Below are 17,692 nucleotides of genomic sequence, written 5' to 3' on the forward strand. Positions count from 1 at the left end.
CAAATACCTTTTATTTTTCTGATTTTTGTCCTGGAACAGGAAGAAATACCAAAAACATTTCAATGCTGAGGACTAAAACTCCAAATTGCAATGTACAAGATGGTTGGTGAGAAGTAAACAAAAGTAATTGTATGCCATCATACGAAAAGCAAGTCACATACAGAATAAAATTTCTTCCTGTACTATATCTACTAAGTTAAATCATGATGCTAATAATTATCAAATTACTACTAAGTACTTTCTTAGAATATATTATATGTATAGGATTACATTCTAGTTCCTGACTGGGTTCACAAGAAATATAAAACCTAGGTCTACTATATATTCTTTTCTTCCTTCGAAGTGAGAGAGTGGCATGGACATATATATATACACTACCAAATGCAAAATAGATAGCTAGTGGGAAGCAACCGCATAGCACAGGGAGATCAGCTCAGTGCTTAGTGACCACCTAGAGGGGTGGGATAGGGAGGATGGGAGGGAGACACAAGAGGGAGGGGATATGGGGATATATGTAGATGTATAGCTGATGCACATTGTTATACAGCAGAAACTAACACAACACTGTAAAGCGATTATACTCCAATAAAGATGTTAAAAAAAAAAAAGAACACATGGTGTTATGGGGATGGATGGTGGTGATGGCTGCACAACGATGTGAAAGTATTTAATACCACTGAACTGTGCACTTAAAAATGGTACATTTTATAATATGTTTACCACAATTTAAAAAAGGAAGGTAATAGATTTTTGATAGCCAAAACAATCAGTTAGAAAATAAACTGTAATATAAAAGTGCCATTAAGCAAACAAGTAGTACACAAATATTCAGGAATAAATTTAGCTAAAATCAGTCATTTAAGGCAAAAACAAAAACAAAACCCAAAAAACACAGAACTGTACAACATTTAAAAGTAGAATCTACAAATAAATGCTCCTTTATAGGAAAAGTAATAAATATTATAGAAATGTCTATTCTTCCAAAATTAAAAGTTTACCTCAACCAAACTCCCCACAGCATTCAGTTTTGGGGGCAATAGAATGAGAAAGATAAATACTAGTAAAATATTTTCTGTTTTACAAAAGGTAAAAGTTGTTCAATTTCTCCTTGTCTAATAATTTAGGTTGGGAAGGCAATAAGTGAGGGTCGCTCAAGATATGTGGAAATTAGTCGCACACTGTGATCGTGTAAATGTAGAGGTATCAATAATGAGAGGATCTGCACAGGCAAACATTTTTAATAACATCAGCTATTTATCACTTTAAACTAAAAGCAGCCCTGTCCTTGAGATCATAAACTAGACTTATATACTAGCAATTCTGGAAAAAATATCTAGTACCATAAGAATCATAACAACCTTTTCTTTTTAAAGTATATTTCCCCATGTACAATAAAAATAATCTTTATTTTTAACTTCAAATTGGATAAGGAGGTGTATTTCTTCAATTCTTATCAGAACTAACTCTAGAGTACAGTAAATGAGTAAATGTGGAATTCTTTTTTTGTTTTAAAGAAGTTTTAATATTTTATTTATTTTTATTTTTTGGCCGCGTACCATGTGGGATCTTTGTTCCCCGACCAGGGATCAAATCCGCACTCCCTGCACTGGAAGCGTAGAGTCTTAACCACTGGACCGCCAGGGAAGTCCCTGGAACTCTCTTTCTTTACTATCCATTTTTTTTCCCCACACTGTCTCTGTATTTCCTGTTTTCATTATAAAGAGTCTTTACTCTTCTTATCGGAAGAAATTATACACAAATCACACTAATTTCTGAAAGAAGTGCATTTCGACACTGCTTGAATTCTGAGGAAAACAAAACTCACATCTATAGGAACAAAATTATAATTCTTGGACGATTATTGATTTTGTGAACAAAATTCAAAATGATGCATAAATAAAATGAAAGCAATTGATAATAAACGGGAAAATATGGTATCAGCAGAGATTGTAGTAAAATTAAAAATAGAAGGGGAACATTATATCAAAGACTAAATTATGAAAAAAATTCACTCAATGGAGTAGAAGACAAATGAAAAAAACTTAGAAAATCAGAGGTGATGGATGAAAGACTAAGAGAAATGATAAACAGCATGGAGGATACAGGAATTAGATCCAATCTACATATATTGGGGTGAGCAGATAAAGAAGGTAAGCATACCAATCAAAAATAAATATATAAAGAGTAGTATCAAGGAGAAAGAGAAAAAAATACCTCGATACGTACATATAACAAAACATAAACAAAACCAAGATAGATTTCTTACAAATGAACAAAGTTAAACACTTCAGACACAGAGTAGCAGAAGTTCTTAAAGCACTTTTGCCTTTTTGGGGGGAACTGTTATAAGCCCATAAATTTATAGTTGGTCAAGTTTGTCTCATTCACAAAACAAAGAGTCATTCTTAGGTATGAAAAATGAAGCATAATCCTCACGTTTCTTTGGTTTACAAACTATTAAACATGTAAATCAACTAACAAAGATGAAAAAATAAGAAATTACAGATGAACTGTGATACTAAATAAATAGTATTGAGCAATAAAATGATCTAAACGTGAATTAAAATATAATTGTTGAAATATAAAACCATGCAAATGTGACAAATCTTTAAAGAGATACTGTGAATGGAAAATCTCTGCCTAAAATTCAAGATTACATAAACACATGAGTAACAGTGGTAAGATTACATAAAAGCATGCCACATCGTCATCTTGCACAGATGGAATTGGGGTGGGTAGAGATTAAATGACCCAATTTTCTTCCTAACCCCATTAATTAAAAGAAAAGTTCAGACATGAGGGGTTCTTTTGCTTTTAACCACCATCAGAATAAAATAGAATAAGTACATTTCAGATCACTAAAGAAAGAAAAATATTAGCGACACAGCAGAATACGTGGGAAAACAGCAAAAACTACACCTACAGGCTGGAATATTGTGCAACGACTGGAGGACAGGCTCATGACATAACATTAAGGCACACAGATATCTATACCATTTGATAGCAACTTTATGAAAATAAACCACATGTGCACAGAAAACAGAAACACCACCAACCGATTTACAGGTTTCTCAGTATAGAGGGATTATGAGGAATTAGTTTTCTTCTTTATTACATTTCTACATATTTGAAGTAATCAAAATAAAGATATGTAACATCTATTTGTCTTTGCCTAGTATTAAATCACATCAGTTACTATGTGTTACTGCATGTTGATTATTTAAGTAGAATACATTATCCAAAAATTTAAAAATGGTGACAACAGAGGCATTTTCAAAATGAGAGACTTTCCTATATATTTCATGAACTTGAAAGGGCAAATATTTTTCTTATGTGAAAACTAACAGTAGATATAAGTTCCATGATATGCCTAAAGAGAAATGTGCAGAGACCACGGTAATGTGTGCACAGCAGATCAAAAATGGCCACAATTTCGAGAGGTGCCGTCTATGTCCCTATCCCTTTATTCTGGGTGGGTTCATTGATAATTTTGATCAACAGAATACAGTGAAAGAGCCGTTAAGCCTTTTAGCACAACCTGTCTCTTGGAACACTTGCTTTCGGATCCCTGTCACCATACTACAAGAAGCCCAAACCACATGAAGAAGCCTTGTGTAAGGAGACACTCTAGTTAATAGCCCCAGCTGAGCCCTGTGTGGTCCCGAAATAACACCTGTATCAATTGCTAGCCATCTGAAATCCAACTATCTTGAGCATCCAACTAGTGGAGCCATTAATGACATAAACCCCGCCCACCACCTGACTGCAAAGGCACGGGAGACCCCAGGCAGGAGCTGCCCAGTTGAGCCCCAAAGAATGGTGAGAGAGAAGTTGTTTTAAGCCACTTCGTTTTAAAGTGGTTTGTTCTGCAGCAGTAGATAACTGCAATAATATGAATAGATGCAGTTGTGTGTGTGTGTGTGTGTGTGTGTGTGTGTGTGTGTGTATGACAGAGAGAGAGAGAGAGAGAGAGAGAGAGAGAGTATTAGTAGGCAGAGAAAACATTTAAATCCAGTAAGTCTTGGCAAGATTTATAATAGGGTCCTGTGTTATAAACAACTATTCCTTGAGATAAAGCAAAATCATCCCTTCAGGTATTGGAAAACAAAAATATTATTATGATCTCCATTTTCAAAAACAGGAATATGTTACACTTAGGCTAAATTCATCAGTAATCAAAGGTGAGATAAGTAAACATTAAAATTAAATCTCAGGTTCAGAGACAGAAATAAACTTAAGAGCAACCCTAAGTATACTTACTGAGAATCTATTATATGCAAAATTCTCTTTTAGGTTTTATTGTGTTTGTTTCACAGCAACTTGTCAACTTCTGAAAACTATAAAACTAAATGTTATATGTTTCTGCTTCCAATAGTTATATTGGTCATAAAGCACCTCTGTTAGGATGCAAGTATATTTAAGTATCATTATGAAGACAGCTGCATTTATGTTCAGAATTACCAAATGAACAGTCATTTTACATAATGCACAACTAATGAACATTCAAAATAATAGAGAAATAAAACTAACCTGGGCCATTTAAATACTGTGTAAGCGAACAGTGTAGTCGGACAATTATAGGTTCTGTTCGAATCACTTCCCATGCCACAGCAATCTCCTCCTATGCAAATATTTGAAAGATGAATTAGTCATCTTTTAGAGTTCTTGATTTTTTTTCCAGATAAAATTTTTTAAACTTATTTTAAATCATTAAGGCCTATAAATTATTTCAAAACCTATTTGCTTGTGAAAAGAAAGCCAAAGTACTCTTAATTCTTGCCTTCTAAATCTGAAAATTAAAGTGAAAACTTAAGAAATAATGATATACTACAAGCCCATAAGTTTCAGAATGTATTACAAGAACTGATGGAAAAAAAATATATGTATATAAAATCTCTGCTTTTTTGACAAGTCATAGCATTTCTTCATAAGTCACTTTGACAAAGTCATTATGTTACTTATAGTATTATGTACAAGAGAAACTAAAATTAAATTTCTTCCAAGAATAAAAGCGTGTTTTTTAAATGTACCAATCATATTGCTTCAACGGATACTTACATCAAGAAAGCTAACATCAATATGCAGATCAATATCTACATCATCAATGGCTCCATATTCCCTGAAAGCAAAGATTAACATTATTTTTTTTCATTTTGCTTAAAAGATAGTGTGTCCTAGCTTATTTTAAATTAAAATTTAATCATGAATTTTCATCTCTGATTTCCACAGATAGCTCAGAAATGACTGTGGACATGAATTAACTAACTCAGTTTAGTTGGATTGTGGCCTTATGTGACCTCTTTATACCATATAGATATCTTTCCATCTTCGTGTTCAGGCAAATGCATGCATAAATTCAAGACTTATTTGGTTCATAGTTTCAAACATTCCCAGTTCTCTGTGACAAATTAAACAATCTTCTTATGTGACCACTCGCTTTCCACTGTACTCTCTGAAGATGAAGGGCTGCCTCTAAGGACAAGAATGGAGTTTCTGACACAAGGAAGGATAAGTGACTGCCACAATAAAGTGCCCATAAATTTTCCTGTCACATTAGACGGTGGTTCTGAAACTGGTCCAGGTGTTCTGCCACTTAAATGTCACTATGTTTTGACAGCCAGCTCTAAAGGTCTGATGTATCAAAATTAAAACAAGAAACAACAGTATATTCCACATAAAGACATGATGGAGACCAACTTTTCTCCAGCCAACGTAGTGCCACACTAGTAGTGCCAACTAGTAGTGCCAACTAGTAGTGCCACAAACTAGTTAACAAAGATCATAAAAACAGCAATTTTTATATTCTCCATACACACATCCCTATTTTTGATATTGTAATAAATTTCCTAAGTTACAAATACAAATCATAGTGAGGGAGAAAACTACAGAGATAACAGAAATTATAAAAGTTAATGGACAATATTTATTGAGCACTTTCATGCCAGAAATCGTTCTAAGGATTTTGCATACCTGCGATCATAGTGCCCTATAGGTACTACCACTATTTCCAATTTATATGCCCATTAACTGAGGCTCAGAGTAATAAAGTAACTCACCTGTCATCACTTTGTAGCAGAGCTGGGATGTGAATACACGTATCCTATTTACTTATGCAAGTGCTTAGCCGATTCGATATTCAGTAAACTATCACTTACCACTCTGTGTTGGAAACCAGGTCAAACATTAATGGATGATCTCATTAGGTCCTCATTATGGCCTTCTGACAGGGATACTATAATTATCCTCATTCGCAAATGAGGAAACTGAGGTTTAGGAAAGCGAAACAAGTTGTCAAAGGGCAGATAAGAAGTCAGTGGGAAGCCAGGCATTGAACTCACGTTCAACTTCACAATTGTACAGTACAGTATCTGGCACATAGTAAGTACTCAATGAAAATTTCTGTGTATGATATATGCAAATAATGCTAACAGAGTACAAAACTATGGCACTTTTATAGGGTTTAGAGAAGGCATTTTTAATGATTAAATGGCTTTATGTAATTTGATGAATAAAGGAATCTAGAGGGTCCTTTTGCTTTTTGATATCAATGACCAAAAACATGCAGCATGTTAGAAAATAATAACTCAGCCTCTATGCTTTCTCCTTCCTCTCCTTAGAAATATATCAAAACACTGAGCACATTTTCACTATTTATGAAATTACTTTTTGTTTTTTCATGGTCATATTTTTAAAGGTTACATAAAGAAGAAAAGAATAGGAATTCTTTAATTGCCTGCGTCAAAACATCTGTGCTATTATTCATAAAGGATAAAAACCTTTATAACCCTTTACAAATATAGACATATATGCAAATTTAGATACAAAAGTATGCCAACTTCGTTATGAAATTATACAGAAACTAAGACAAGAAGAAGGACCAAGCACAAGAACCATTTCTTTTATGCCTCTACTTCAGGGTTCAGAAAACTTTTCCTATAAAGGTCAAAAGAGTAAATATTTTAGGTTTTTCAGGCCACATAGAGTCTCTGTTGCATATTTCTCTTAAGAAGTCAAATAACCTACAGCCAGGCATGTTAAAAGAGAGCCATTAAATACAATGATGAGGAATAGATCACTAATGATGTGCAAAAGACATTTTGGTGAGACAAAGAGGCCTTGACAACAACCATTCCCAAGAAAATTATAACAAATGCGTGCAAACTTTTACCTAGAAGGATGTATGTAAGAGTAGAAATTAGGAAAAAAAAAGAATATTGAATAATAAGGATATAAATGATGGCATGCTAATATAATCTTTTAAAATTACCCATTATTAAAAATATTGATATAAAAACATTTAGTATCCTGAGGGAAATGTTCCAAATATACTGTTCACTGAGCAAGCGGATTACCAAAACACTATGGAAACTAAAACACTTTATTTAGATAAAATAGAAGTAGGAAAACCAAAAAAGTATAGAGTACTTATATATTAACTATAGGTTGTGGATACAATTTATTTTATTAAAAAATGTTATGTATTTTCTAAAAATATCTACTTTTTCTGATTACAATGGTAATATAGACTCATTATATAAAATGTGAGAAAGAGAAAAACAGACAATAGATAACTTGTAACACGGTCACTCAGAGACAATTCTTTTTGCTTATATCTCACTCCAGTCTCTTTCATATATTAATATACCATGTAATACACATGATTATTATTAAGGATAATAAGGTATGTAAAGATTTTTGTCCTGCTCTTTCACTTTTTCTATAATGAGTATTTTTTATATTGTGGAATATTCTTCAAAACCATAAATTTAAATGTCTGTATTTATATGAATAAAGTTATGTAATACAACATTAGGTTGCTTTCAACTTTTTTACACTATAAATATTGATAAATAGCTCTCTGGATAAAAATCAATGTGCAGCTGTCTTCCCAGAGAATAATTTCTAGAATTACTGAGTAAAATAAATAGTATAACTATATTTGGGAGTCTTAATATATACTGTTTAGTTACTATTTTAAAAGGTTAAAACAACTTATAATCGCACCAGTGAGGATCCCCCAGTGACCATTTTCCACATGATCATCATCGCCAGGCATTTCTTTCTCCCATCTTTGCCAATTTCAGAGGCGAGAATAATTTTGGATTTATTTATGATGGCAAGACTTGGGTATGTTTAGAGGCAGAGCAAAAGGAATCAAGAGATAACAAAAGTCAGCACAAACCTTACCCACAGCTGTTTTCTTCAAAAATAGATTTCCAGATCACTTCAACGGAATTTATCATAACGTTATGATCAGAATGTGATATACGTTCCTTATAAAACCTTTAATATGTGAATTCTGAAGTATTCCTTACATGATTTCTTCAGCATTTTTCTGGTTAAAAGTTAGTATTTTCCCAGTTACCAATACTATCAATTTCTTTCCAAAAAAAAGTAACTAAAGGGTTACAAGTGTTCTTCTTCACCACAGCAGAGCATAAATACAGAATTTTAAGGAGGCAGAGGCATTAAAGGTTTGCAATTAGCCGGATTCTGCAGGTGTAGATCTGTAAATAGTTACACTTTTGTTTTTATGCCACACTTCAAAGAACTCACAAAAACACTGTGTATATGCAAACCAATTTCCCTTGTGATGCCCTTTTTATATATTGCCAGTAATTTCACGTTTCCCACTGCGAGATTACAAAGCGTGATTACAGCCTGTCCAGATGCAGCGGCCCAGCCATCAGGATTGCTTCTGTATCTGAGTATCTTTCAGTAGCCCTAGATCTCATGAATAGCAAACGCAGAATCAAGGCGAATGCTTGAAATACGAATGCAACTTGAACTGTGAATCTTGACATCTGATTGTGTACTGAATGCTGTATCGGGTTTATAATAATTCAAAACAATTCCGTGCACTGCCTATATTTATTCACTATGAAAAGTTCACATCAAATTGAACTTGAATACTTTTTTAAGAGAAGGGAGACTACACAGAAATGATCTGATGCAGTTGTTTTACTCTGGGACTGAGGGCTTGAGAAGAACTGCTCCAGAAATTTCTTTTCAGCATCTGAGTTATTAGTCTTTGAATTGACATATCTTGAAATCCAGCCATCTGATTTGGACTACTTGCATGTGACCTAGTTCATTTAAGAACATATGCATGAAATATATTTTTCTATGAACATGCATTGTTGAGGGCACTATGTGTTAGAATTCTTAGCAATTCATTCTCCTGTTTTTTAGTGGAACTAATCAAGACAACATCCTCATTAATGATACCACATACATACTTACAATATATTAAATGTTAGACCATCTATGTTGGTCCTCCTTTCTCTATAAAACCACAGCTTATTTATTATACTGTTGTGATGTTTTATAATACTATCTGATCAAAATTAGCAGGACTGTGCTGGTTATAAAAATATATTTTAGACAGATAGCCTTCCCTTATCAACTGTCAAGGAAATTATATGCGTACACACACATACATGAAACTCTATCACAAGTTCTTGGGAAATAAACCTCTATTGCTATTTAGTTATTTCTGCTTTCAACAATTAGTCAGTTATATTTGGAGAAGAAATATATTTTGTGAAGAAACATACACCTTCCTATGACATCTGAAACTCAACAGCTTGTGTGTCTATCTCTGCATGCCTACTCAGTGTGTGTTTCATGCTCAGTGTGGGAGAGATGTTTGTGAATGGGCCAAGAAATATGCAAACTCAGTAGTTGGGAAGAAGTCTTGGCAGATTAAAGCATTTGCAAGACTGTATTCATGGTAGCTATAAATTTCTCTAAAGGACAACAGGGCTAAGAAGAATTTAAAAATTAGATCCAGATAAGAAAGGAAACCCATATAAAATAAACAGTGTATAAGAGGTACAGTGTAAACACTTGCTACAACTCTGCCCTCCGTTCAAAAGTCCTTGGTTTTGCTTGAGGAAAGCACAGGCATTGGAAGAAGAGGTGACTGTCTGGGATCTCACATTCTGAAGCTTGCATCTAGGTTTTATGCCAGTGTTTTTGAAAAATAGTCTCCTGTTTGTCTCTTTCTTCTGTGTGCCTCCTGCCATCACTTTCCCCTGGTTTTCAGTTCAGACTGCTTTTCCATGGGCTCCAGAGGCAGAAGCGGGAGAATCAGTAATGCTGCAAAGGACATTACAAACATCCAACCCAAGATCTTTTGATGAATGACATACTTCGGTGTAGGTTAAGTTATGCTGTAGTAACAAACATCCTCAAAATCTCACTGGTTTAACGCACAAAAAAAGGATTTATATCTCACTCACACTACCTGCTTACTATGGAATCAGAGGACTAGAAAGAATGCTATTCATTGTAGTCGCCAAGGGGTCCAGAGTGGTGGAGTACTGAAGATGTGGGAACTCACACACTAGCACTTTGGCTCACATTTCACTGGCCAACACTAGTTGTGTGTCCACTGCTGATATTATAAGAGGTAGGGACGGGACTTCCCTGGTGGTGGTGCAGTGGTTAAGAATCCTCCTGCCAATGCAGGGGACACAGGTTTGAGCCCTGGTCCAGGAAGACCCCACATGCTACGTAGCAACTAAGCCCGTGCAAAGCCACAGCTGCTGAGCTTGCGCTCTAGAGCCCGTGCGCCACAACTACTGAGCCTGCGTGCCACAACTACCAAAGTCCGCGCACCTAGAGCCCGTGCTCCGCAACAAAAGAAGCCACCGCAAGGAGAAGCCCGCGCACCGCAATGAAGAGTAGTCCCTGCTCACCGCAAAAGCCCACGCACATCAATGAAGACCCAACGCAGCGAAAAAATAAATTAATTAATTAAAAAAAAAAAAAAGAGATAGGGAAATACAATCCTGCCATCTGCCAGAAGAGGAGAACCAGAGATCTGTTAAGTAGTCCTACTGGCCCACTACTAATGGAAATCCAGAGAAATTAAAGTGGTCCACCCTGATTTATGTGGCTTTTTCTTTCCTTCTTCTCTCTCTCTCTCTCTCTCTCAGTGGTATAGCTTCCTCAAACCTTAAAAAAATCCTCTGCATGCCCTGTCCTCCAAAACATCAACTCCAAAATTACAATCATCCAACCACAAAAAGTGATCAAAGTGAATAGTCAAAATCTTGCAATCTTCCGACCTACTTTAAGATTAGCCACAATACAAAGATTGGAATATTACTCAGCTGCCTTCAGTTCTTTAAATGGACGATGGATGATCATAAAGCAAAGGATATTTTATTTGGGGTAAAAGTTTGAAACATCATCAGCAAATTATCAGAATCATTTCATTCCCAACCAAATGAGAATTTTGTGATTTGTAATTCCCTGCTTTCTAAAAATATTAGTCTCAAATTGTTTTCAATAGCACTGATCATTTTTTAAATGAATACATGACTATAGGAGTAAATTTATAATAAAAACATAAAATAACGTCATTTTGTTGCATGATTCAAGATGAGACACATGCAGACTGATCAGGGGGTTAACCATGCTCCCCCAGAGACCTAACTCACTTCCTGCACAAGAGCCTGTGAATCAGAATTGTCATCAATGTTTCCAAGTATGGTTCAACCCAGCCAGAATGCTGCTTTTGAATGATTTGGCCAGGTAGAGCTAAAATTAGCTACTTAAGTAATAAATTTATCATCGGTCACTTTTTCTATAACCTCCCTAACCTACTAAAAGAGAGTTTTGCCTCAATTGAGGCAATCTCTTATTTTCTTCTCTTAAAGTGAACTCAGATGTGGTTAGCTGCCTTTCTCATTAGATGTCACATTAAAAAAAATGACAGCAAATAGCATATTATGCATATTGAGGTACTTTTGCTCTTCAAACTCCATTAAGTTCTTATGAAACTCAATTAAGTAAAAGAACAGCTAATTAGAACAGTCTGTTTTCAATAGACTTAAAACTTTGCAAAGAAGGTGACTCCAAGATCTTAGGCCTACCTACTCCTTTCTCCCATATGTCCAAGCCACAGTATTTGAGACCAGACAGTAAATTCATTCTTATTTATTTTAAGTAAATCACACTAGTCCTGCTGTGATTTCCCTTTATATCATGAGGCCTCTGGGAGGTTATTTATTCTGGAAACATCCTCTGTAGTTAGAGAAAATCTAGAGCAGGCAAGAACATGGCTTGCATTCATTGAGAGTTAAATTGGACCAAAACTTGTAAGTGAAAGAGGCAAGGGGAAAATAATCAAAACCATTTATGACTTTAGATACTTCACTTGAATGAAATTCCAGATATTTATCTAATTTCAACAGTCCATAAATTATCAATATTTTATTAATAATGGAAGATACTAATAGAAATTATAAGTATTTACCACATGATGGTAATATAAGAAATTATCAAATGCTTGCTGAAGAAACAAAAATATTCATATATATATACATATATATATGATATGATTGAGGCCTAGATAGCATGGAAATATATGTAAAAAAGCTTTATAAAAGCAATCAATGTGTGGTAAAGTGATTCTCTAAACAAAAATACATATTTCAAATGAAAAGCAGCTAAATTCTATGTTGTATTGAATTAATCACATACAGACGTTTTTCTTTCATGGGGGAGAAGGTTAAACTACTGCGATTAAAGTTTTAAGCTTTCAACCAAAGTTTGACTAAAGTTAAAAAGATTAGTCATTGTTTTGGACTACTTATTTATTTATTTAGGCCGAGCCACACAGCTTGTGGGATCTTAGTTCCCCTACCAGGGATCGAACCCAGGTTCTCGGCAGTGAGAGCACAGAGTCTTAACCACTGGACCACCAGGGAATCCCTGGACAATTTATTGATAGTCCCTGTTGCCTTCTTCATTTATTCATTCTATAATACTTATGGAATCTCCATATTCCTTATCCTGGAGCCAGAGCATAGATCAATTGTGAAATGATCACAGCTAATTTGCCAAAACTTTGGAAATTGCAGATTTGCTTTTCCAAGTATAATCCCAATCACCCTCACTCAGTTGTAGCCTAATATCCCTCTATGAGCAGGAGGGAGAGGGTCCGGGTGTACGATCCCAGCTTATTTAGGCCACAGGTGGTTGTGAGTTTCTGCAGGTAAAATGAAACGGTTAGCAATTATAAATTACAGCTGTGTTATACTCCCTTAAGTATTCGTTTGCTCTCTCAAAATCTGCGTATGTTCACTGAAAAGAATATAACCAGATAATATGAACATTTTTCACAGACGTTCCACTGAAAACAGTCAAGAAGCCCCCAGCTTATATTTCACATGTGCCCTGTGCTAGGCTAAGTACGGGAGTACAAGGAGGACTGAAAACCAAACCAACACAAAATAAAGGCAAGTAACAAAAAAGTGTGCTGCCCCAGCACTCACAGAATTCAGAGTCTAGAGGGGGAGAAGTAAACCCATAACAACAAGACATGAAGAGACTAACAAATGAGATTAAGAGCCAAATGTGATGGGAGTGCAGACGGCAGAATAACCAATCTGCATCAGAGATTCAAGGAAGGCTCAAAGGAAAGCTGACCTTTAGACTGGGGCTTGAATAAAGAGAACAACCGGGTTTGAGAGGGAAGCACTGCTTGGGCAAATAGACAAAGTCAAGGGGAAATATAGCACGTTTCGAGAACAGAAACAATCCTGGTTTGGGTGGATGAGGCTGGAACTGAGGTCAGGCTGTGAGAGGAGTCTGGAGACTTGGAGACCACCCTTTAGGAAGATAACAAAAATCTGAAACATCAGAACTGACTCATGGAAGGAAACAAGTATGATGGCAGAAAAGGGTTTTTCTTAAATTAAGGAGAGAAAAGAAAGTCTAAATAGGGATGGTGGGGGTCTTCTGAATGATTAAAGTAATAGAAAGTGGCCTGGAAATTTATCACCAAATAATATATTAAGTAACTGCAACAAAAAAAAAATTATCCTTCAAACACACATTGCACAAACTTATGTCTTTTTTTCCTTTCTTTTTTTAGGGGCCAGATTACATGTCACAATGTGATTTGGATACCAGCAGTTATGCATTATTTACTTTTATTGTTCACACAAATATGTCCTTAATTTATGATAACAACATGGGCTCAGCTAGCCAAATCTGTTACGGGAATTGATTATGATGCCACTCAAGACTGATATTTTATCAGACTAACTCTCCAAAAATAACTAATTTCTTTAATGAAATCAATGCAATCTTAAACCATGTGTACACACAAAAAAAATCATAGCCATAAATATGCCATTTTGTGTAAGTAGAAACATAATAGACTCTCATATACTTTCAAATATAATTAAGCCCAAGGAAATTTCCACTTAACTCCAACAGAAAATTCCAGTGACTTTCCAAATAATTTTAAGTTGTATTCACCGAAGCTATTTATTTACCTGAGAGAAACTGCATGTGGCCCATATATCTCTCTCACTGCCGACAAATCAGCTTCGAGTTGGGGGTGCTTGTGCAGCTCCCCGTCATAGTTCACCTGATGAAAAGGGATAATTTAGAAATGACTTAGGGTAAAGAGAATCAAAAAAATCAAAATACAAACAATCTCTTGGACAGGTGACCCTGTAGTTCTGCCATGGGCATTTTCTCTGTCGCCTTCATGAAAAAAGTATAGACAGTTCAGGGCTTCCCTGGGGGCGCAGTGGTTGGGAGTCCGCCTGCCGATGCGGGTGACGCGGGCTCGTGCCCCGGTCCGGGAGGATCCCGCAAGCCGCGGAGCGGCTGCGCCCGTGGGCCATGGCCGCTCGCTGAGCCTGTGCGTCCGGAGCCTGTTACTCCGCAGCGGGAGGGGCCGCAGCGGTGAGAGGCCCGCGTACCGCAAAAAAAAAAAAAAGAAAAAGTATAGACAGTTCAGCAATATATTCACTAAAGTTCTTAGGTTCACGTACATCTAGTAGAATTTATTATGCTTAAAAAGTAATATTCGACTACTTTGATACGAAGACAATGCCAATGTTAAAAGGAGTGAAGTGGCAGATAATCTGAAAAACTTCTAGACTGAAGAAAACATTTACTTCCCCCTGTAAGAATTAGCAGTGTAAACAAAAATCGAAACTGGAAGAATTATTTTGCAGAATGTTAGAGCGTTATATTGGTTAAAGAATCATTAGGAAAAGTACCCCGTTCCTAGTAAGGCATTCTGGAGACAGGAAACCTAGTTTTATTTATGTCCGTCCATACCTCTACTGCCTTGCATACACTTGATTGACAGATTACTAATTTCTGATCCTGAATGAATAAATTGACTTGCATTCTTTACATAATAATAACTGGCTTTAAAGCATCTCTTTAACATATTACCTTTCCCTTAAACTATCCAAGTTACAAAGCATATTGGATCAAGAAGTTTACAGAAACAGAACAAGACAACTTATATAGCCATATCCTAAAATCAAATGCTCAGTTTAAAATTTTAACATTATTCTGGAAAAATATAATGAATTCTTCCACATATATGCATATGTAGCTATGCTATTTTCATATATATAAATTATGATGTTTCTTCATAACAATTTTTCAACAAACACTTTAGTATAGAAGGAAAAGGAAGATAATGAATACAAATAATGAGGATGCTCGATAATTAGGGCCCATCAGTTTTTATAAAGGTTAATCACCTTCTATTTAAAACTAACAATTCATGCTTTTATTAGTGTCACCATTTCAAACTATTGACTGAGCACAATATGCTTAATAAATGTAAAAGTTAAAAGCATAATAAGATGCTGTCTGCAAAACATCTGTAATGAAGTTAAGACAACCTCAATGTAAATAAATGATTACAGTCAAATAATTGCAAAAGTAACCTTAATTTCTGAAAATATATAGAAAATGAGCGACAGACAAATTATAGAAATTTCCTTGTTAGTTACAGAACCCTGAACACCACACAGGTGTTTTAGATGACAAGCACAGATTTCCACTAGACCGTGTATGGCTACTGCTACCTTTGAGAGTGGCTATTTGGAGGAGCTGGTGTGCTTACCTGTCCTCCATAATAAAATTCTTCAGAATCATTATCTCCTTCAGAATCTTCTTCCACCGTACTATTTTGTCTTGACTCCTTATAATAATAGTAAGAAGGCAATTTTAATGGTCAAACTAGTTTTCCTCCTTCTGAAACTAAAGTAACAAGTGGCCATAATAGGCAGGTCTTATGCATACCACATGGATTTTAAATGAAAGAATTGTTGGTGCAGTACAAACCAAAACCAAAAAGGTAGTAAGAGACAATTTTGTGGGTGCATTAAGCTCTATGTACGTTTCACTGGTCTTGAGTTGTACAATTTAATATTTGATGTATATAAAAAGCTACATTAATCAATTACAATTTTGGGTTTGTTCTGATAAAACATCTGAGCAGCTCACACTGATTCAATTTCTTATTAAAAAATTCCTCAGCGTTATTTATCCCAGACTGTTCTCACTTCCACTGCCAACACCACATAATGGTATGAAAGAAAAGGCACTTTGAATCTAATAATATAAAACTCAAATTATGAAAATAAATACAAATCACATTATGAAGAGAACTTTGTAGAAATAATTTTAGATTTCAGATTTCAAAAGGGTATTTAATTAAATATGCTTGAACTTGAAGTTTGAGTTTCTAATTAACTGAACCGTATCTGTTATGTGTCTAAAGTACAAACAACGAAAATTCATCTAAAGTAACTATTCCTATCCCTGACCCTTTTAAAATAATTAAGAGAAAGGTAGCTGCTTTTAGACACAGGAATCTATTAATTCAATGTTTTGTAATTATCCTTAAATTTCTAGATCAAATTTCAAATTACTAAGGCAAACAAAAAACCTAGAAAAGGGAATTTGGGTTTTATAAAATACAAACAGTTTTTGGTTTTAGCAGCAATAATGCTAAATCAGTGATTCTCAGTTTGGCTACTGAAGAGCACGACGAATGGTACAACACTGAGGGGAAGGCAGGGTTGCATTCAGTGCATAGTTTTAAAACCAAAGAATTGTCGGGTGCCACCACATTCATTTTGTTTGTTTAATGTCCCCGTATTTACTTACAGATTGAAGTAAATTTCTTGAAGGTGAGGAAAGGGGATAAGTTTGTTGTTGTTTTAACACTGGCCAAAAATAATAAGACTATACCCAAGCTCTGTGCTCCTTTAGCTAGAAAGATCATCTTTTACAGATGAAATTTTCAGGGTCTGATCGAAACTATGTATACCACATACAGTTAATCTAAACATACAGTTTAGAATAACATACGGTTATTCTAAATATGTTACATAAGTGCTCTTCAATCAACTACATTATTTGATGAAAACACAGAGAACAAGTTAGGTTTTGTATGCACTTTATTTAGATTTAAACCAGATGTTCTTTCTATTACTTGAAAGGTAGCTAATTTTAGGCCACCATCTTTCCCATACATAAGTCCCTAAGCCAGGAGCGTGTACTTCATTCACTATACGCAATTTTAACCTAAATAATGATGATATTAACTACAAATACACAGTAAATCTCAAATACATCTATACTGTTTGAAGAAATATAATAAAACATAAAATGTAATTTACATACCTCCCCATTTTCCTTCTGTAATTTGGATTTTATGGATAAGCAACAGTTAATGTCATTTGTCTTTCTTAATTCTGAAAGTTATAATTAAAGAATCATTTTAGTTTTCAGTATACTATTTACCAAATATTTATAAGTTTCAGTATAAAAACACCCCATAGATGATTCTTTCCTTTGCAAGAGAAATTAAGGGATATTTTGAAATTATATTATGTTGGAGAATTAT

General features: G+C 34.9%; 1 protein-coding gene across 1 annotated transcript in view; it reads right to left on the bottom strand.

The window, feature by feature from the left end:
- The window catches only part of PARP8 (poly(ADP-ribose) polymerase family member 8), a 188,981-nt gene that overhangs the window by 71,341 nt on the left and 99,948 nt on the right, over positions 1–17,692 (bottom strand). The window contains 5 exon segments of the mRNA XM_032625106.1: positions 4,531–4,621; positions 5,059–5,119; positions 14,298–14,392; positions 15,902–15,979; positions 17,470–17,540. Coding sequence (XP_032480997.1) covers positions 4,531–4,621; positions 5,059–5,119; positions 14,298–14,392; positions 15,902–15,979; positions 17,470–17,540 — 396 coding nt within the window.

Source organism: Phocoena sinus, chromosome 3, assembly GCF_008692025.1.
Source record: "Phocoena sinus isolate mPhoSin1 chromosome 3, mPhoSin1.pri, whole genome shotgun sequence".
Taxonomy (NCBI): domain Eukaryota; kingdom Metazoa; phylum Chordata; class Mammalia; order Artiodactyla; family Phocoenidae; genus Phocoena; species Phocoena sinus.